General features: G+C 49.7%; 1 protein-coding gene across 7 annotated transcripts in view; it reads left to right on the top strand.

The window, feature by feature from the left end:
• DAGLA (diacylglycerol lipase alpha) overlaps positions 1 to 12,491 on the top strand; it is a 56,697-nt gene extending 44,206 nt beyond the window's left edge. For 6 of the 7 annotated variants that reach the window (XM_071428191.1, XM_071428194.1, XM_071428193.1 and 3 more), the window contains 6 exons: positions 1,017 to 1,085; positions 2,034 to 2,106; positions 2,843 to 3,039; positions 3,836 to 3,965; positions 4,389 to 4,570; positions 5,235 to 12,491. In XM_071428191.1, coding sequence (XP_071284292.1) covers positions 1,017 to 1,085; positions 2,034 to 2,106; positions 2,843 to 3,039; positions 3,836 to 3,965; positions 4,389 to 4,570; positions 5,235 to 6,162 — 1,579 coding nt within the window. In that variant the 3' untranslated portion in view covers positions 6,163 to 12,491. The remainder of the gene's footprint in view (positions 1 to 1,016; positions 1,086 to 2,033; positions 2,107 to 2,842; positions 3,040 to 3,835; positions 3,966 to 4,388; positions 4,571 to 5,234) is intronic. The other variant, XR_011679346.1, reaches the window with a different exon arrangement.
• Positions 12,492 to 21,164: the final 8,673 nt, after the last annotated feature.

Raw genomic sequence — 21,164 nt, 5'->3', positions numbered from 1 at the left:
AATAAAGGAGATACTTGACCAAATGCAGGCGTCTGCAGCAGCTGATCCAGTTGTTTAGACTCTTTTTCCAAAAATTTGGAATTGGGATGTGATTTCTGCCATTCTGCAGCCAAAAATTGCTCACAGGGATTGTTCTGGTTTCCCTCCCTTGGCTGTGGGGCAAAACCAGGAAGAGATTAATTGTGAATCCCTCCCATTATAATTGGGAACAGATCTGCTGGTCATGTCATTCCCAAACAAAACATCCCATTGGATTGCTGGGAAGTGAGGGAAGGTCTTCCTGGTCCTGACAGACACCATGGGGATCCTTGCAATCAGTTATGGATCATGAGAAGCTTCTCCTGGTAGTGCCTGCATCATATTCCGGGAGCAGCCAAGGGTTTTAAACCATCCTGCTGCTGAATCTGGATGCTGGCATTCCTTGTTGTAGTATTCCCAGGTGGGAATACGAGCCACAGAGCTACAGAGCAGGATATTTCAGGAGAGTTGTACAACCTTCTGCTCCAAACTTCCACTCCTGGATCCCTTGGTAGCTCCTGACTTGTGTCATGCCCATGATCATCCCTAGGTCAGTGAGGCAGCCTCTGCCCATGGCGACTGGTTGGGAATTTCTCCAGGAAACTCAGAGTGGGAATCTTGATTTCTTTCTTCTTGTCTTGGAAGTCAGGTTGCTGCAGAAATTTGCCATTTGAATTCTCCCAAATATTGGGGTATTTCATCCTACCTTGTAGCCTCAGGAGCAGGAAATATCTTCTTCCTTGGCTGTCCCACCATTCCCAAACTATGGGAAAATGACTATGAGGCATTCAGTTCAAGCATTTCCTTTCCCAGCTATATCCAGAGTCTTGTGCAGGTGAATGATTGGGCCATAGGATGTGGAGATCAGACTTTTCTTCCACAAGGCACAAATCCCCAAAGCCTGGAGCTTGGATTGGGATCTGTGCCCCTGGTTTCCCTGCCAGGGAAATTGGGAATGAAACACTGTTTGCTTCTTCTTGCTCCTGTTTCTCTTCTAGTGAGGATGCCATGGAGTATTCCAAGGAGTTTGTGACTGCAGTGGTGCTTGGCAAAGATCTGGTGCCCAGGCAAGTGGAGGATTGTCTGAATTCCTTGATGAATCTCTGCTGTTTTGTCCTGAATAATCTGTTTTCTGTCTGAAACACTTGGATCATCTCTGTCGTCAGCTTCCTCATTTTCCTGTCCTTTTATTGTTCCCTGTGTCACTGTGTTTTTCCTGGACACCTTTGTTGGGGTTTTATGGGCAAATCCCTCCTGTGTGAAAGAAAAGGGGGAATGTCCTACCTCTGGAATCCTCCCTTATGGTACCTGGAATATCAGATGTGCCACTTTCCTGGTTTCCTGCGTTATCTTGGCCCTGTCCTGGATAGGCTGCCACCTCATTTGGACCAGTTTGTCCCAAAATCCCTGTTCCATGTCACTTCATCTCCAAACCAGCTCATTCCTTGTGCCTTGGCATTCCTCACCTTCCTTATCTCCTGGGATAAGTTCTGCTGAGCAGGGATTTGGAACAGAAGCCGGGCAACCTGGAAATTACCTGGATGCCATGATCCTGTCCATCCTGTCATCTGCTCAGTGGTGTCATTCAGCTCCAGGACACTTTTCCAACTCACCTGTTCTGTGTCATCTTTGTCGTCACCTCCCTCATTCCCTGTTCACTGATCTTATCCTTGTTATTGTCCTTGTAATTCCCTGGGCCTCTCACTCCTGGCTCTTGCTCCTGGTTGATGCCACAGCCCACTTCTGAATCCATCTGCTCCATGTTGTATCTTTTTAATGTCCTTTTAAACACAATGCCTTGTTTACTGTGCTCCATATCCTTCCTGTCCTGTTCCCTGCCCAGGTGTTTTCTTCCATATCCATAATTTTCTTCTTTTTCAGACTCACTTCTTCTTTTCCAGAATCACATCTTAATCCCTTCCAGAATCACATCTTCCTCTTTTCCATAACCACACCTGTTTTTGTCCAGAGTCACATCTTCCTCTTTTCCATGGTCACATCTTCCTCTCTTCCAGGATCGGGCTCTCTCAGCTGGAGGGATTTCGCCGGCAGCTTCTGGATGTTCTCCAAAGGAGCACCAAACCAAAGGTAAGAGGGAAGAACCAACACCTGGAGATGTCTCTGAGCAGGGGGGAATTTTAGTGGCAAGAAGGGTGGGTTTCCTCCAGGCCTCCTCAGGATCATTATTTAGGGAACCAGAGGAATGATGGAAAGAGCTGGAGAGCTCAGTGGGATCATTCTGGCTCACTTGCTGAAACTTCACCATCACACATCCCAAATAACTGAGCAGGGAATTTTCTGTTTGAGCCTCTTTTAAAGTCTGTATTCCAAGTGTGGATTTTCCTGACCACTTAAAACTGGGAACAGACTGGAAGTCCAACACCTGTGCTTGTCAGAACATTGGGGTGATGCTGTTCCAGGATAAATGGTCTGCTCATGTCTTGGAGATAGGAAATGTGGGAAGTTGTCCCTCCCCAGTCTTTACCATTGCACCAAGATGGAAAAAAACCCTTTAAATACAAAGATTTTTAGGGATAATACACGATGGAGAGGATATATAATTGGGAAAGGAAAATCAACTTTCAGAAAAATTTGGATCATCTCTGTATCCAGCTTCCCTGTTTTCCTGTCCTTGTATCATTCCTTATTTATTCCCAGTGTCACTGTGTTTTTCCTGGACACCTTTGGTGGCGTTTCACACACCTTCCTTAGGCAAATCCCTCCTGTGTGAAAGAAAACTGGTTTTTTGCTTTTCTCTCCTCAAATCCTCCCTCCTCTCTCTCTCTCTCTCTCTCTCTCTCTCTCTCTCTCTTTGTGGGAACAGTGGCGGATCATTGTGGGGGCTACCAAGTGCATTCCCAAATCCGAGCTTCCTGAGGAGCCAGAGGAGAACTCGGTGACGAGCAACCGGCTCTGGACACATCCCAGTGACCTGACCATCGCCCTGAGTGCCAGCACCCCCCTGTACCCCCCCGGCCGCATCATCCACGTGGTGCACAACCACCCTGCCGAGCAGTGCTGGTGAGTCCTGCAGTTCCTGCTGGAATCCTCGATGCAAAACTCCCCCTGACACAAGGAGAAGGGGGTTTTCTTCCCCGCTGTCTCACGGGGCCAGCGGTTCTGGCTGTGCTGGCAGAGTTATGGAACGGTTTGGGTTGGAAGGGACTGTGGAGATCACGGGGAGGGATGCCTTCCACCAGACCAGGTTGTTCCAAGACAAGTCCAGCCTGGATTTGAACACTTCCAGGGATGGGGCAGCCACAACTTCCCTTGGAAATCCAACCCAGTTTTCCAGTCTCACCACCCTCACAGGGAAGAGTTTCTTCAATATCTAATCTAAACCAGCACATGGAATACTGTAATGGTTTGGGTTGGAAGGGACTTAAGGATCATCCAGTTCCAGCCCCTGCCATGGGCAGGGATGCCTTCCACCATTCCAGGTTACTTCAAGCCCATCCAACCTGGCCTGGAACACTTCCAGGGATAGGGCAGCAACCTGTGCCAGGGCCTCTGCACCCTCACAGGGAAGAATTTTTTCCCAGTATCCCATCTAAACCCACTTTCTTTCTGCTTAAGGCTACTCCCCCTTTTCCCATTATTCCAGGCCCTTGTCCAAAGTCCTTTTCCTCTTTGGATGATGATTAGTCCATACATAATCATGTCCCCATAAAGCAGGATTTTGGAGCAATATGTATTTTAACAGCTCCTCCCTCTATTTTTCCTCTTTTTCTCCCTCTGCATCCTGCTGTTTTCACATGCCAAAACGCTGCCCTGCTCTTCCATCCCATTTTCCCTGTTGTCTGGACCCCTTTTCCAGCTGCTGTGAGCAGGAGGATCCCACCTACTTTGCCATCTGGGGGGACAACAAGGCCTTCAACGAGGTGATCATCTCCCCGGCCATGCTGCATGAACACCTCCCCTACGTGGTCATGGAAGGGCTCAACAAGGTAAGGCAGGGAATTGTCATCCCAAAAACCACTGGGACAGGCAGGCTTAGCCTGGGAATGCTGCTGGTTAAATACACCAGGCTGTTTATTTTAAAGAAGAGGAGGAAAGGGGATGCTCCTGGTCAGTCTTGCACAGGGTATTGGGAGTGGAGGGTGACAGGGTCTGGGAATGGAATTCCCACAGTCCCAGAAGCTCCTGTTTCCAAATTTAACATCAGAGTAACATGAGGTTGGGTGGTGATGGTTCATTCCAGGAGCTCCTATTAAATTGGAGCCCAGGTGACATCCAGGGATGTGGCAGGATTTATCCATCTAATCCTTTATCTCCCTGTGCTTCCAGAAGGCTCTGGGAAGAAAGAGGCCTATCCAGCTGTTTGAAAGCCTCCAGTCAATCCCTGCTGTCCCTCTGCTTTCTTTGAACAGGTCTTGGAGAACTACAACAAGGGGAAAACAGCTCTGCTTTCTGCAGCCAAAGTGATGGTGAGTCCTACAGAAGTGGATCTCACCCCGGAGCTGATATTCCAGAGCCAGCCCTTGCCCAGCTGCCCCACGGTGCAGATCGGAACTGGAGCCATCCCAGTGGACAGAAGGAACAGCAGTACCAAGTAAGGAGAGATTTTATATGGAATATTAAAAATATTAATAAATACCCACAGGTGTGGGTCCTCTTCTTCTTGGAGCATTGTGTGATCCATGTTTGTGGGAAAGACAGATCCATGGGCCTTTGTGGGAATTAAAGCTTCAGGATGTCTTGAGGAATGTCAGGAAAAATCTAGGGGAAAAATCCCTTGTGTTGCTTAGGAATTTGACTGCAGCAAGATCAGGAAAAGGTATGAGAGGGACTTTCTTTTTTTTTTTTCCTTATCCAGACAGGTGAGGTTTTCCTAAGGTAAAACTTGGAGGCAAGTTTGGTTTGGTTTGGAAGGGATTTAAGGATCATCCAGTTCCAGCCCCTGACATGGGTAGGGACACCTTCTACCAGCCCAGGTTGCTCCAAGCCCCGTCCAACCTGGAACACCATCAGGGATAGGCCACAGCCTCTCTGGACAAGAGAGAAGGATTTAGTGAGCCAGGAGAAAAGGGAGAAGGGCAAGAACTGGAGTTTGCAGAGGGAGAATCCATTTGTGGTATTTCCAGCTGGGAGGATGGAGTGAGAAGAGATCCCTGGAGTTGTGGATGCCTCTGGTTGGAGGAACTGTGTGAGGAACCCTCAGATCCTCTAGCTGTTCTGGAATTCTGCAGCCTCGTGTTCTCTGTTTCCCGTTGCAGGAGCAAATCCCATTCGGAAATCAGCCTGGAGGGATTCTATGAGACGAAGCCGCTTTCTCCTGTGCAGAAGGACCCCGTGGAGCTGCTTCTCCTGGACACCAAGGAACGTCTCTCCGTGGAGCTCCAGGACCGCCGTGCCCCTCTGGCCACCATGGAGAGCCTCTCGGACAACGAATCCATCTACAGCTTCGATTCCCGGCGCTCCTCCGGCTTCCGGAGCATCCGGGGCTCCCCCAGCCTCCATGCGGTCATGGAGAAGGACGAGACGCACTGCTTTTATATAGACCCCGTTATCCCTGAGGAAAACCCTTCCCTCAGCTCCCGGACAGAGCTGCTGGCTGCTGACAGCCTCTCCAAGCATTCCCAGGAGACGCAGCCCCCGGAAAACGTCCTCAACAGCGGCGGCACCACCCCCCAGCGCCGCTGCAGCGCCGAGGGCACCGGGAGCGACGGGGAGCGCACGTCCTCGTCCCCTCGGGAAGAGCCCCCGCTCCACAACGGCCGCCTGGCCGATGTTCCCAGTCCCCAGGTGCTGGAATTCGCTGAGTTCATCGACAGCCTCTTCAACCTGGACAGCAAAAGCAGCTCCTTCCAGGACATTTACTGCATGATGGTGTCGGACAGCTCCAGCGACTTTGCGGAGATTCCCAAATCCGTCAGCGACCAGGAGATCCTGCTGAGGGCACAGTACGAGCCCAACTTAGTCCCAAAGCCCCCGAGGTTGTTTGCGGGCTCGACGGATCCCTCGTCGGGAATCTCCGTGTCACCCTCCTTCCCCCTTAGCTCATCCGGAGAACTCATGGATATCACTCCCACGGGTGTGAGCAGCCAGGAATGCCTGGCCACGGACAAAATCCGGACTTCCACCCCTTCCGGACACGTAACCAGCCCTGCCAAGCAGGACGACCTCATGATTTCGGCCCTTTAGTGCAGGGGAAAGGGGTGGAATGATCCCAGTGGGATAATCCATGGAGGAGGCTGTCATCGGGCAGTTGGGATCAGAGGAGACAGCTGGAAAAATCCTTTCTGGGGTGACCCAGTGGTGGTGTCTGGAGGATGGATTGTGCTGGAATCCTGTGCTTGGAGCTGGGAGAAGCTTTGCCCCACGGGGCCTGAGAGGGTCTGAGGCACTAAAGTTCCCTACCTCAGCCTGTCTCATTCCAGAGGCAGATTCCTTGCCCTGGGGCACCTGCTGAGTTTGGGAGTGAGATACCTGGATAGATGGAAGCAGGAGGGAGCCGGGGCAGATCCCTCTCCTCGGGACCGAGCCGGTGGTTTTGGGAAATGAGCGGATTGAGACTTTGGGCCCTGTTGCACTACCACGGATCCGGCCCAAGATCCAATTCGGCACACTTCCATGGGGATTGCTTTTGTAGGACACTCCTGTTTTAAAGCCATTGGGGCTGTATTCCCCCCAAATCCAGTCTCCCCTTCCCGGCCAGGCGCAGCAGGAATGGGGCTGGCACCGTGGTTTCTCTCTCCCGAGCACTCCTGAGAGAGGGAAGGACGCTGTTCCCAAGAGCCCAATCCCTCTGCCTTTGGCAGAAAGTTCTCCTGGATATCACCCCCATCACTCCTTGGTTCCCTGGACCCCTCTAAGCTGGCGACATTCCCGTGGGACTGCCAGGATTCTCATCTCAGAGCTGCATGGATGTGGATGGATCAACTGCAAGATGCATCTGGCATTATTTTCCAGACCCCTGTGGAGTCTGGGAGTCTCTCCTGGATCCCTGGGGGTCCTCACACCACCCATAGGCAGCATCTGTGGATCAGTGCCAGCCTCTGTCATTGGGAATTCAGGGAAAAGATGGACTTTTCCCCAGTGTTGCAATCTCTTGTATGTTTACAGAGCTGCTGAGCTGGTTGGAAGGTATTTATTAAGGAAATAGGGATGCTTTCCCAAAGGAAAATCCATGGTCATCCTCTCCTTCCCATGCTGTTCCCTCTGGGGACTGAGGGAAGAGAGGATGGCAGGCAGAATTCCAAGCCCCCTGCTTCCCAAGTGGCTCGGATTCGGGGGTAACTGCCTGCCCCCTCTCCCCACCTGCACAATTCCATATAGGAAAGCTTGAGCAAGTTCGGAAAACTACCTGAGCCTCTGGGCCCAGAGGAGCCTGCTCCGCCTCTCCAGGCAGGTTTTCCAGTGATGGGAGCAGGAGGATAACTACCTATTGTAGGAAATGAAACATTCTTGGGACCTGGAAAAGGCCTTGAATCGCCACAACTCCCCCCTCAAAGCTCAGCAGTTACTGATGGCTCTCCCTGGAGTTCCCTGGAAAAGAAATTCCTGGTTTAACTTCCTTAGAATCCTGTGGTTGCTCCCTTTTCCCCTCCTTAGCAGTGCTATTTCCATTGTAGGAGGATGCTGTGCTTTCCAGGAGCTCAGTTCCTGGCAAATCCCAGGCTTCCTGTTCTCCCTGTGGGCTGTGGAAGCACTGGGATGGGTCAGGGCTGTGCTTCCTGGCAGCCAGTGGGATCCAATGCCATTGAGGAGCACTTTATAACCACTGTGCATTGATGTAAATAATCCTGGGTGCACGGAATTCCACTGGATTCTGGGTCCAAGTGCTGATATCCCACTCCATCCAGTGTGGGATGCTCCAGCCCCTGCTCCTTTCCCATTTCAGAGCCTTCAGAAGTGCTTGAAGCGGCCAGGAAAACATTATCCCTGTGGTTTAAGGTTCCAAAGGTGACCTTTCCCTGAGTGGAATCAGAGGGAGGAAGCCCCTCTGGATCCAGAGGGATTTGGAGAAGGAAAAATCCTTTTATTCTGAGCAACCAGAAGTTCTTTTTGTTTTTGTAGGTCCTTAAAAAATGAGCAGGGAGCAGGTGGTTTGTGAGCACAGCACAGGGTAAGGAGGAATTCCTGCACTCAGGAAACACTACCGAGGTGATTTTTTTTGGGAATATGCACAAAAATCTGGGAAGGTTTGAGGGGAAAAGGGGAGCTGAGGGGCAGGGAGGCCGGGGCTAGCGGGCTAGCTCCCCTTCTGGCCCAGGAGTTGGGATAAGGAGCTCATTCCTGCCCTTATTCCCAGCAGGAATTAACCCTTAGCACTAAGGCAGAGCTTGGGATCTGCAAAGCACTTTAAAACACTAAGCAAAAGGATCATCTCTGTCCCTGGGAGCAACATGGATACCTGGGATTAGATGGAACTACTGGTGGGAGGTGCCTCCAGGTGAGGAAAAGTGGGATATCTCCCTCCTAAAACGATTCCAGTGGGAACCTGCTGATGTTCCATGGCTCAAATGTTGCACTAGAAAGTCCCTTCCCTGGCGTTCCTCTGCTGTGTCCTGAAAGACTCAGTCCTTGGGTGACTGTTTCCTTCTTTGTGCCATTGGAACTGTATCCCATAGGAATGGCCTTCCCTTGCCCTGACAGGAAGCAGTCTGGAATGCTGCAGGTTTTTGCTCTGTGATTACTGGACTTTGGAAAACCTGGAAATACGTAATTCCCGGGAGCTGGGCTTGCCACAGGTCAAGGAGTAAAGGCACAAAAGAGCCCCTCAAAGGTTCTCATTGCATCCTGTCATAGATAATTCCTGGTTTTTGTTGACAAACAGATCTGATCCCAGTCCTCCCAAATGAAATCCACGTTCTTGGAATTATTTCTGCTTTAAATGTCTCCGTGTCTTGATCCCCATTACTGTGTCTTGATCCCCAGCATTCCGTGTCTCCATTCCCATCACTCCTTTGCTATCTGGGCATTTGGAAAGGCTGATCCCCCATATCCTCCTGGAAAAGCACACCTGGAATACTGAAATAAATGTTAAAGCTGCAGCTACCTCCTTCATCTGTACTGTACACACTTCCTGCTTTCTCTTCCCGCTGTCTTTGGGAATACGAAGCATCTCCAGTTTTCCAAATCTTTTGGCTTCTGCTTCCTCCTCTTCAGCTTTGTGCCTTCTGATCTTCGGATATTCCCATGATACTCCAACAGGATGTTCCACCCTCTGCAGAGGCAGTGCTGGAAGTGCCTGACACCCCAGACCAACCAACAGGTCACCCATTCCATGCTTCATCCTTAAGATCCATTCTGATCCTTCTTCCTTGGACTGAGTGACCTTTAAAGGCCCTTTCCAACACTGCTGAATGTTGGTATTCCAAGAGTTCCTTGGCAGAGGAACGGAGCTGAGGCTCTTCTGCACCAGTAAATTGATTTTATTGTTGTTTTCATCGAGCAGTGCCAAAAAATTTGGGAAGGATCCTGCAGTGCTGAGGATATACCAGCTCTTTTCCAATATTTATCATTGCTTCTTCTCCATGGGGGCTGCCTTCTCCATTTGGAATATTCATTTCCTCCTAAAGCTTCCCTCTTTTCTTTGCTCCCTGTGCTTCTCACCTATTTCAGGAGCCATCTCATCCCTCCCTTCTCTCAGGGTGCTGATGGCTCATTCCACATCCTTGATAGCACATGGGAAACATGGGAAAACTATCCCAAAGCAGTTAAATGAGATTCTTGGAACTTTTTAGGAACTTTTTTCCAAAGCAAACAGGATTTGTGGGAGGTATTTTGGCCTCTGCAGAGGGCTGGGATGGCAGTGGATGGGGAGTGTGGTTATAGAATTCCAGTGATTCCCAGTTCTATTCTTTTAGGATGCTAGATTCCAGGAGCAGTTGATAGTCCCATGCAGGATTAAAGTGGGAAATCTGTTTCCAAGGGCACGTAAGAAGGAGGAAAAGCTCCAAGCGTGGGGATGCAGGATGAATATCTAACACATTCTCCATGCACTTTGATGTTTTCTCAGCTTCTGCTGCTCTTTTCCTGCAGGCAGATAATATTATTTCCATGGCCTCGCCCACACAGCTTTCATTTACAAATTGGGACATAGGAATAATCAGGATTACTCCTAGCAATGGGAATTAGGTAGGATTAATTATTGCTGGAATGGGTGTGTTTGGATTTGTGTTTTGAGGCTGTATCCAAGAGCCTCCATTGGGCAGCAGAGCCCTTCTGTGTTTGCCTTGGGAATTGCTGGGCTGGAGCTCCCCTCCATGCTGGGTTTATCCTTATCCATTCTGGGATATTCTTCCCTTGGCAGTAGGACATTCTGGCTTTGCAGGATGGGAGGAGGAATATTTAATTCCAGTGGGTTTAGGAATAGTGGTTGTAACCGCAGCTTTTGAGTAACGTTGCCAAAGGGGGGTGTGGATTCCTCATTTCTGGAAATAGTCCAGGCCAGGTTGAATAAGGCTTGGAACAACCTGGGCTAGGGAAAGATGTCCCTGCCCACAGCAGTGGGTGGGAGCTTCCAAATGATTCTGGAATTCTGTGATTCCCTGCTTGCAGTGTTACAGTGCTGCAGGAAAGGGAAGGTTGGAATTCCAGCAGCACCTCTGCATGGATTGCTCTGCTGAGAAATCCCTCTGAAGGAAGCAGTTGGAAAGCATTGCCTGGAACTGGGCTCGTTGCTTTGTTCCCAGAGCCTGTGCAGTGCTGATTTTTGGGAAGAGCTGCTGGATTTCAGGAAGAGCCTCATTTCTTGTGCCAAAGCTCCCTCTCATGGCTCCTGTGTGGAGGAAGCAATGCTGCATGGATCCTGCTGGAGGCAAACACGGCCCATCCTTGGCAGCTGTGGGAAGAAGGAGAGGAGGGAATATTGCAGCTGGAAGCTGGCATGCAGTCTGGGAGCCCTCTGCTCTCCAGTCAGACCCACAGGGGAGTTGTGGATGGAGAGAGGGTGGGAAGGGGGCTGGATCAGCAGTCACTGATGTCCTTCCCCTTCTTCCAGCTCCAAGGAGCTGCTTAAGGGCTGGAAATTCCAAACAGCCAAGGATTAGGGCAATTCCTTGCTTTGTTATAGGGAATCATCATCAGCCTCCAAGTGCTTTGCTGTCTCCATTCCCATTGTTTTTTCCATGTTTTTTTGAGTTCATACCTCTTGTGCCTTTGTTCTCCCTGGCTTCAGGTCCCAATTTCTGGGATCAGACATCTCCCACCTTACTTTCCCACTTCTCTGGGAGTATGGAAGTGTGACCAAGGCCTGGCAGGAGCTGCCCTTGCTTCCAAGCTCTCCCATTCTGCCTCAGCCAGGTCTTCCCACACCTTCCCACTTTTCCCTGCTGCCTGAGGTTGTATCCAAGTGCCAAAAGCAAATCTTGACCTGAGGCAGGCGATTTCCTCCAATCTGCACCAAGTTTCTCCCTGTCTCTGGAGCAGCTCCCTGGGAATTTTTCCTGCTTCCCTTGGTTGTGTCCAGTCCCTCTGATGTCACTGTGTCACACCATGCTGCATGTCCGGACTTTCCCACCTTCCCAACACAACTGTGGGCTGAGGGATGACTCCCTGTATTCACCTCTTGATTCCTGAAAATCCTTGCAGCACAGGAGCAAGCCTTGACACTGGTTTTTCTTTGGATTCCACTTCCCTGCTTCCCATCCTGGGCTTTGTGCAGTTCCAATGGCTCAGAGTCAGAAGTCCCAGCTGGGGTGGCACGGGCCTGTCCTGCTGGGATATCCACTTTTGGGAAGTTTTGTGTGCAAAGGGATCCTGGCAGGGGTTTTTCCTAGGACACTGCCACACCCTTTGGGTCCTCACTCCTTTCCTGGGATGTCCCCAGTGCTTGGTGGTGGCAAAGTGGCCTCACCTGCAGCTCCAGCTTCCCACCTTTCCCTCCACAAGTCCAGGGAATACACTCGAGCTCCTGTCCTGGCACTATGTGGAATTCCTGTTGGCACAGGGATATTTGGGGATGGGCTGCGCCTCCCTGTCTGGAATGTTGAGCCCTGTGAGCCCCTTTCCTTTGGCTCTGCCTCTCTGGAAAAGCCCTTCCTGCTTGTCACCTGTGTCCCATCTCGTGCTGGGGCAGCTCAGAGCAGGATACCTCTGGATTCATTTCCTGCTGGATCCTCATTGCCTCCTTGGAGCTGAAGCCTTTGGCATTTTTGGGAGAAGCAGCCCTTCCAGGGAGCTCTGAGGCACTCCCACTGCTTCTGGCAGGGCTTGGAGCACTTGGATATGCAACTGGGGGGGAAAAAACAGCCCAGCATCCTGCGTCCCCGTGCTCATCCTGGGAATGCTGCCCTCTGAATCCCTGCTCCGAGCTGCCCCAGCATGAAGATTCCAAGGAAACTCAAGCACTCCTCATGTGCCCTTCATTCTCCACGTGACTTTTTTTGTACCTCTGTACGAAAGATCTGAACTAATCCCGCTGTAAAGAAAGATCGGATGAATTATAACCTAATTCCAGAAACATGGATGTATATAAATTTTCTGTATATTCTATGGCACTCTGTATAAAATGGATGTTGGAAGCATGGCTGGAGTATGTGACTGTTCCCAAGGATGTCCTGGACACGGATGGTTGGGAATTGCCTGAGGTTTCTGCCTTAAAGGGTGGTGAGTGAGTTGGGGGAGGTGGGAAGGACACCAGGAATTGGGTATGTGGCTTTTGGGAAGGATCCACGGAATCACTGGGGGTTGGTTGTTTCTTCCCCAGCTCTCTCTGCTCTGGATCTCAGCCTTTGGAGTGGGAAAACACTTGGGGGAACATCCAGAGCTTGTGGATTTGCCATCCCATGGCCAGGTTGGAGCAGGCTGGAAGTTGTCCTGGAAGTAGTGGAAGGTGTCCCTGCCCGTGGCAGGGATGGAACTGGATCTTTAAGGTCCCTTTCCACCCAAACCATTCCAGGATTCCATGATCCCTGTCCCTCAAGATCAGTTCTAGGAATCTGTCCATCAGTGGAGAAGGAAACTAAGGAAGGAACTGGATGCTTTGAGTTATTCCAAGTTAAATTCAACCTGTCCTATAAAAAGAAGGATATTAGTGCAAACTGGGAATTTTTTGGGAGTGGATGAGAATGACAGGGATAGAAGAGGAGCATGTGTGCTCTCAGTCAAGGATATATCCCAAACATTCAATCTATTGGATTTTCCAGCCTGAGCAGTGTGGAGATCTCCCCTTTGGATGAACATGGAGGTGCTGGGATCCTTCTGTGAGCCGGGTGAGTCCAAACTGGGATTTTCCCAGTGTCCCACAGGACACGGCTCTGGAGTTGTAAGGCAGGATCTCACTGCCTGAGAGCTGTTCCCAGCTGAATAATTCCACATAATTCATATTCTGGAAAAGGGAAAAGCTGCATTTATGGCTTACAGCATTGAGGAATAAGGGCAGGAGAAGTCCTGGAGCTCGCTGACCAGCCAGGAGAAATCCAGGGAGAAAAGGAATGCCTGGAAGTGTGTAATCCTATTAATGGCTGCATGGAATTGTTTTTTATGGCTGCTCCTGAAGGGACTATCAGGGAATTAAGAGCTCAAAGGTGGCTGAACTACTGAGTTCCTATAAAAATGCCTATAAAAAGTGCTGGAATGTTAAAGTGCCTGATGTTTTGGGATGGTTTAGTAGGATTTTTTTTTCCCTACCCAGAGCTATATCAGCCTCATAAAAGGATATTGGCTCTTCTGGAAACCCTTCCTCTCCTGGGGAAGGAAAACATCCAACTCTGGCTGCTATCCTTGGATAAACACGGAATAATCCATGTTTAGGAGAGGCTGCTTTAATTCAGTTTTTAAGGATGAAAATATATGGATGTGGACACAGCAGGAGTGGGGGATGCTGCTATAAAACCTATTAAAAGCCTTCCTTAGGGATGTAGTCGTGTTTTCCAGGGAGATTCTCTGGCTGCTGGGTGTGTTGGTGGCCTTAGGAAAAAATCCCAGTTTATTGAGAAAAGTTGTTTCCAATCCATTAAGAAAATATCCAGAACTACAGAAAAACCCCTAAATTTCCAACAGTTTTTGAAGTGTTCCCCAGCAAGCAAAGAAAATGGGGGGAAATAATGGGAATATTTAATTAACTAAAGTTGGGATCTAATTGTTAATTAACGCAATGGAAACCAGCATGGCACAAATAGTTCCTCAGGGTTTTTCCAAGGATTCCAGGTTGTATTTCTATTGGAAAAGAGGGAAAGGAAACAGTGATCTGAGGGTGATGGTCCAGCTGTAATTCCTGGCCTGTTCCAGCAGCATTTGTATTTTCCTGCCTCCTCAGCGATGTCTCCTTGAATTTTCCATCAATCTGTATGCATCCTTCCCACCACAGAACTTCCTTGGAAAGCACATCCAGCCCTTGTGGCCTTGTTTGTCCTGGTAGAGTGGACAGGGGTTATCCATAGAGCCTGATTGTCCTTCTTGGGAGTGGGTGGGTGACACTTCCCTGCTCCAGGCCTGGGTTGAGTCCTTGCACTTCCAGCTCCAGAGGTCTCCCAGGACATGTGTGTTCCTCCCTGAGGATGGTCCTTTATTCCTGGATGAATCAATGGAGGTGTTCTCTCTGTCTCGGGAACAAACCCTTTGGAGTTAATGGGTAACCAGGCAGGGATTGATCCGCACAGGTCTCCTGCCAGGAGGAGATAACCAAGGGAGCTCTGCTTCCGCCTCCAGCGGGGCGAGAGCTTCCCTGGGGCTGGGAAAGGATTTCCCAGAGAAGCTGTGGCTGCTTCATCCCTGGAAGTGTCAAGCCCAGGCTGGACAAAGCTTGAAGCAACCTGGGATAGTGGAAAGTGTCCCTGCCCGTGGCAGGGGATGGAATGGGATGAGCTTTGAGGTCCCTTCCCACTAAACCATCTGGGATTTGGGGAATTTGTGCCTGGATTTAGGGTGGTTTGTGAGTAGGAGATTCCAAGTATTCCAGCATCTCCAACAGTGACACAACAGCTTCTTTGGGACTTGGTCCCACCAGGAGAAATCGATCTTATATCCATTGGATATCCCTGGATCCATGATCCTGGCTCAGCTGAGCCTCATGTGAGCCAGATCGATGATTCCGGTGCCCTTCCAGAGACTGAGGTGTCCGTGCTCAGAGCTGGTGGAAAAACTTTAAAAACGGACTCCAAATCCTTCCAGTCATGCCTGGGAGTCTCAGCTGAAGGTTGGGCTGTGGGGAGGGATGGGGTAAGGGAGGGGGAAATTCCTGAATTATTGTTTTGTTGGAAACTGGACTTTGAAATTCGGCGCCGGAGGGAGCCCTGGCCGCACCTTCCATGAGTAATATCCCGAGTAACATCTCTCCACCCATTCCTGGCTCGTGCTGCCTGCGAGCCACGTGGGACAGGGAGAGCAGGGTTTGCAGGGAGCATGACCCAGAGGGGATTGGGGAGGGGGAGAAATGTGGGAAATGTGGAGGGTAGGAGAAAGGAAAACCAGTGAGGGACTGTGTTTGGACCCACTGGAGCTGCTTCCCTATGGATAAAAGCAATACCTTGGATTTTTTGGGATTCAGAGCTCTCTAGGATCCTTTGGGGATCACACGAGTCCATCCCTGAAGTGCTGCAATCCCAGCTCCCTGCAGGAAGGGAGCTGGACCATCCCATATGGATGAGGTTGGCTCCCTCCCTTGGTGTGTTTCTCCAGTGGGTCTTTTCCCTTTAATCAGGTCTGGGAAGGGAAAGAGCAGCATTCCCTGGGAGGGGGAGCTGAGCAGGACTGGGAGGCAGGAGGAAAACTCAGGTGAGAAGGATGTGGATCATCCACACCTCGATTTAGGGGAGGAGGAAAGATGGGAAGGAGCAAAAATTCCTCAGGGCTATGTCCAGAGGAGGGCATTCTGGAAATGTCAGCCACTTTGTGAGGGAACTACCCTCAAATTTGAGGATTTGAATCCTTAATGTGCCGTTCCCAAAGGGATTTTCCTTTCTGTTAAGGGGTGTGTAGCACTCTGGAGCTGTCTCACGAGAGGTTGGGATGTGGAAATGTTGACATTATCCCTAAGGAAAGGAGGGGAGTGTCCTCTTTGTATTGAAAATTAGTTGTTCCACAGGATTTTACACTTTAGGATGGGGAATCCCAGGCCAAGCCCAAAATGGTCAATCCAGAGGGATGCAAATCTGGGCTCAGGATCCTTTCCCAAATCTTTTGATCATCCTTGGACCTGGCTATATGATCCAACACCATCACAAGGCAGGACCATGTTCCTGGTGGAACTGGATGGGCTTTAAGGTCACTTCCCACCCAAACCATTCCAGGATTCCATGATCCCTGTCCCTCAAGATCCATTCTAGGAATCTGTCCTTCAGTGGAAAAGGAAATTAAAGAAGGAATTTGATGCTTTGAGTTATCCCCAGTTAAAGTCATCCTGCCGTATAAAAAGAAGATTTTAGTGCAAATAAAGTTGAGTACAAGGGAATTTTTGGGATTGGATGGGAATGGCAGGGATAGAAGAGGAAGATGAATGCACTCAGTCAAGAATATATCCCAAATATTCAATTATGTTGGATATATCAATCAGAATGATGTGGAAATCTGCCCTTTGGATGCTGGGATCTTTCTGCAAGGAAGGTGAGTCCCAAATGGGGTTTTCCCAGTGTCCTACAGGGTGAGGGACACAGGGACATGGCTCTGGAATGGTAAAGCAGGTTCTCATGGCCTGGGGCTATTCCCAGCTGAAGAATTCCATGTATCAGCTTTAAGTTCACTCCCAAGGCAAGCCATTCCAGGATTCTGGGATTCTAAATCACAGAGTGATGGAATGTGATTCTACAAATCAAATGATGATTTTATGAATCCATAAGAGTATGGGAAATGATTCCATGGATTCCAGGATCCTAAATGACAGAATCATGCATTCTAGGATTCAATATCCTGAGCTGAAAAAGGCCCCCAAGGATCATCCAATCCAATTTTGACTTTAGTGCTGGGTTTAGTCTTTATTTAAGTAAAATATTACAGACCAATATCTAACAGGGTTTAGGCTGGGCTGGCGCTCGGCTTCCAGGGAAAAATCCATTTTCCCTTAATTTCCTTTCCTTCCCACGCAGCTTGTGCCCGAAACGGGGGGCTGAGAGCAGGAACAAGGGGAGCAGGGAATAACAATTGTCTTAATGTGGAGAGAGAGAAGAAAAAAGGGCTCGTTCTCTCCATCCCGAAATAATAGACCCATTACTGTCCCCAATCCTCAATCCCCCTCCTCTCCCGGGAGAAGAATTGGTCACTGCACAGCTGTGGGAGCGGGATAAATATATTTATATATCCCGGAGAATCTGCCCTTCTCAATTGGGATGTGGGGCTGGACAATCCCTCATTGTGCCCTGGCTGGCCTGCAGCAGAAAGGCCCCACAGTTTGGGGCTGGCAGGGCCCCGGCGCTCCGAGAACTCGGAACTTCATGGACATTATTCCCAGCGGGCCCTTATTTATTTGATTGGAGTCATTATGGGGTGGGAGGGGTGAGTGTGTGTGTGTGGGGGGGGTGGTTATTGGGGATTGTGGGAACATCTGGGGGGAACAAACCACAGCTGGGCCTTCCCCTGAGGGGGCAGGGGTTGGGGTCTGGGGTGGGATTTGGGGCTGGGTTTGGGGGATTTCCGGCTGGGTTTGGGTGGTTTGGGGCTGGATTTGGGTGATTTGGGGCTGGGTTTGGGGGATTTCCGGCTGGGTTTGGGTGGTTTGGGGCTGGGTTTGGGTGGTTTGGGGCTGGGTTTGGGTGGTTTGGGGCTGGATTTGGATGATTTCCAGCTGGATTTGGGTGATTTGGGGCTGGATTTGGTGCTGGTTTAGGGAGATCTGGGGCTGGATTTGGTGCTTGGGGCTGGTTTAGGGAGATCTGGGGCTGGATTTGGTTGATTTCCAGCTGGATTCGGATGATTTGGGGCTGGATTTGGGTGGTTTGGGGCTGGATTTGGATGATTTCCAGCTGGATTTGGGTGATTTGGGGCTGGATTTGCTGCTTGGGGCTGGTTTAGGGAGATCTGGGGCTGGATTTGGTTGATTTCCAGCTGGATTCGGATGATTTGGGGCTGAATTTGGGTGGTTTTGGGGCTGGATTTGGATGTTTTCCAGCTGGATTTGGGTGATTTGGGGCTGGATTTGGTGCTTGGTGCTGGTTTAGGGAGATCTGGGGCTGGATTTGCTGGTTGGAGCTGATTTAGGGTGATTTGAGGATGGATTTTGGTGGTGTGCAGCTGGGTCTTGATGCTGCAGGGCTAAATTTGGTGCTTGGTGCTGGTTTAGGGTGAGTTGGGGCTGAATTTGGATGATTTGGGGCTGGATTCGGATGATTTATGGCTGGATTTGCTGGTTGGGGCTGATTTAGGGTGATTTGAGGTTGGATTTTGGTGGTGTGCAGCTGGGTTTTGATGCTGCAGGGCTGAATTTGGGTGCTTGGGGATGGTTTAGGGTGATTTGCAGCTGGATTTGGTGTTTGGGGCTGGTTTAGGGTGACGTGGGGCTGGATTTGGGTGATTTGCAGCTGAATTTGGTGTTTAGGGTTGGTTTAGGGTGGTATGGGGCTGAATTTGGTGCTTGGGGCTGGATTTGGGTGAATTGCAGCTGAATTTGGTGTTTAGGGCTGGTTTGATGGTGTTAGGGTGATTTGGGGCTGGTTTAGTTTGATTTGGAACTGGATTTGGGTGATTTGAAGGCTAATTTTTGGTGGATTTAAGGCTGTATTCTAGTGATTTGGGGCTGGATTTGTGACTGGATTTTGATGATTTAGGGCTGGATTTTCTGTTTGGGGCTGGTTTAGGCTGATTTGTGACTGGATTTTGATGACTTAGGGCTGTATTTGGTGTTTAGGGTGATTTGGGGCTGGATTTCGGTGATTTGAGGTTGGATTTTGATAATTTGGGGCTGTTTTAGGGTGCTCTGCAGCTGGATTTTGATGATTTGCAGTTGGTTTTGTGGCCTGTGGCTGGAACGTGAGGCTGGATTTTGGGGATTTCCTGGTTTTGTAATTTGTGCCAGGATTTCAGTGATTTGTGTCTTTTTTAAAAACAAGATTCCGGTGATTTGTGGCTGGTTTTGGAATTTCTAGGAGGATTTTGGTGGTTTGTGGTTGGATTTTGTCCCTCAGGGCTGGTTTTATGAACAGGTTTGCTGGTTTGTGGCTGCATTTTTGTAATTTGTGGCAGGTTCAGTGTTTTGTGGCTGGGTTTTCGTAGTTTCTGGATAGATTTTGGCCATTTGTGGCTGGATTTTTGATGGTTTGTGGCTCTTTTTTGGCACTTTATGACTTTGGAGACAGATTTGGGTGCTTTGGGGAGAGATTTTGATGCTTTGAAGGTGTTTTTCAGTGATTTCTGGCCAGATTTTGGTGACTTCTGGCTGTTTTTTGGTGGGTTTTTTTGGGTTTTTTTTTTTTGTGCCTTGTGACTTTGTGAGAGATTTTGGTGCTTTGTGCACAAATTTTGGTGCTTTGTGAGTGTTTTTTTGTGCTCTGTGAATAGGTTTTGGTACATTGTGGCTGGATTTTTTGATGGTTTTGTGGTTTATGGACAGATTTTGATAGCTTGTGGCTGCATTTTCGGTGGCTTGGAGCCCTTTTTTTTCTTAGTGCTTTGTGGCTGGATTTTGGTGCTGTGTCAATGCTTTTTTCCAGTGGGTTGTGGGTGGATTTTGGCAGCTTTTGACTGATTTTTTGGTGCCTTGTGGCTTTGTTTTGTGGCAGATTTTGGTGTTTTGAGAGGGATTTTGGTGTTTTGTGCACAAATTTTGGTGCTTTGTGAGGGAGGATTGGTGCTTTGTGAGGGATTTTGGCACTTAGTGCACAAATTTTACTGTTTTGTGAGGGGTTTTGGTGCCATGTGGGCAAATTTTAGTTCTTTGTGGCTGTTTTTGCAGTTTGGTGGACAAATTCTGGAAGCTTGTGCCTGCTTTTTTGTTTTGTTTTCTGGTGATTTTTGCTCCTTTTTTGGGGGGCTTTCTGTACAGAGTTTTGATGCTTTAGTAGCCAGTTTTTGGGGGCTTTAGTGGCTGGGTTTTGGGGGGCTTTAGTGACTGGTTTTGGGGGCTCTAGGGGCTGAGTTTTACAGCTTTAGTGGCTGGTATTTGGGGGACTTTAGTAGCTGGTTTTGGGGGGCTTTAGTGGCTGGTTTTTGGGGCTTTCGTGGCCAGTTTTGGGGGGCTTTACTGGCTGTGTTTTGGGGCTTTAGTGGCCGGTTTTGGGGGGCTTTGGGGGCTGGTTTTGGGGGCACTAGTAGCCCGTTTTTGGGGCTTTAGTGGCTAGGTTTGGGGGGCTGTAGTGACTGGGTTTTGGGGGCTTTAGTGGCTGGTTTTTAGGGGCTTATTGGCTGGTTTTTGAGGGCTGTAGTGGCTGTTTTTGGGGGCTTTAGTAGCTGGGTTTGGGGAGCTTTAGTGGCTGGGTTTTGGGGGCTTTAGTGGGTGGTTTTTGAGGGGCTTTAGTGGCTGGGTTTTGGGGCTTTAGTGGTTGGTTTTGGGGGCTTTAGTAGCCGGTTTTTGGGGGTCTTTAGTGGCCAGTTTTTGGGGGTCTTTAGTGGCTGGGTTTTGGGGGCTTTAGTGGGTGGTTTTTGAGGGGCTTTAGTGGCTGGGTTTTGGGGGCTTTAGTAGCCGGTTTTTGGGGGTCTTTAGTGGCCAGTTTTTGGGGGTCTTTAGTGGCTGGGTTTTGGGTCTTTAGTGGCTAGTTTTTGGGGGGCTTATTGGCTGGGTTTTGGGGGCTTATTGGCTGGGTTTTGGGGCTTTAGGGATCGGGTTTTGGGGCTTTAGTGGCTGGATTTTAGGGGGCTTTAGTGACTAGTTTTTGGGGGCTTTAGTGGTTTGGTTTTGGGGCTGTAGTGGCCGATTTTGGGGGCTTTGGGGGCTGGGATTTGGGGTGCTTTAGTGGCTGGGTTTTGGGGCTTTAGTGGCTGGGTTTTGGGCCTGTAGTAGCCGATTTTGGGGGCCTTTAGTGGCTGGTTTTTGGGCCTTTAGTGGCTGGTTTTGGGGGCTTTAGTAGCTGGTTTTTGGGGGTCTTTAGTGGCCAGTTTTTGGGGGTCTTTAGTGGCTGGGTTTTGGGGCTTTAGTGGCTGGGTTTTGGGGCTTTAGTGGCTGGGTTTTGGGAGCTTTAGTGGCTGGGGTTTTGGGGGTCTTTAGTGGCTAGTTTTTGGGGGGCTTATTGGCCGGTTTTTGGGGGCTTTAGTGGCTGGTTTTTGAGGCTATAGTGGCTGGGTTTTGAGGCTTTAGTGGCTGGGTTTTGATGGCTGCTTTTGGGACTTCAGTGGCT

Source organism: Agelaius tricolor, unplaced genomic scaffold, assembly GCF_023055355.1.
Source record: "Agelaius tricolor isolate 1412-34295 unplaced genomic scaffold, bAgeTri1.0.p SCAF_5, whole genome shotgun sequence".
Lineage (NCBI taxonomy): Eukaryota > Metazoa > Chordata > Aves > Passeriformes > Icteridae > Agelaius > Agelaius tricolor.
This window is presented reverse-complemented; position numbering and strand designations above follow the sequence as displayed.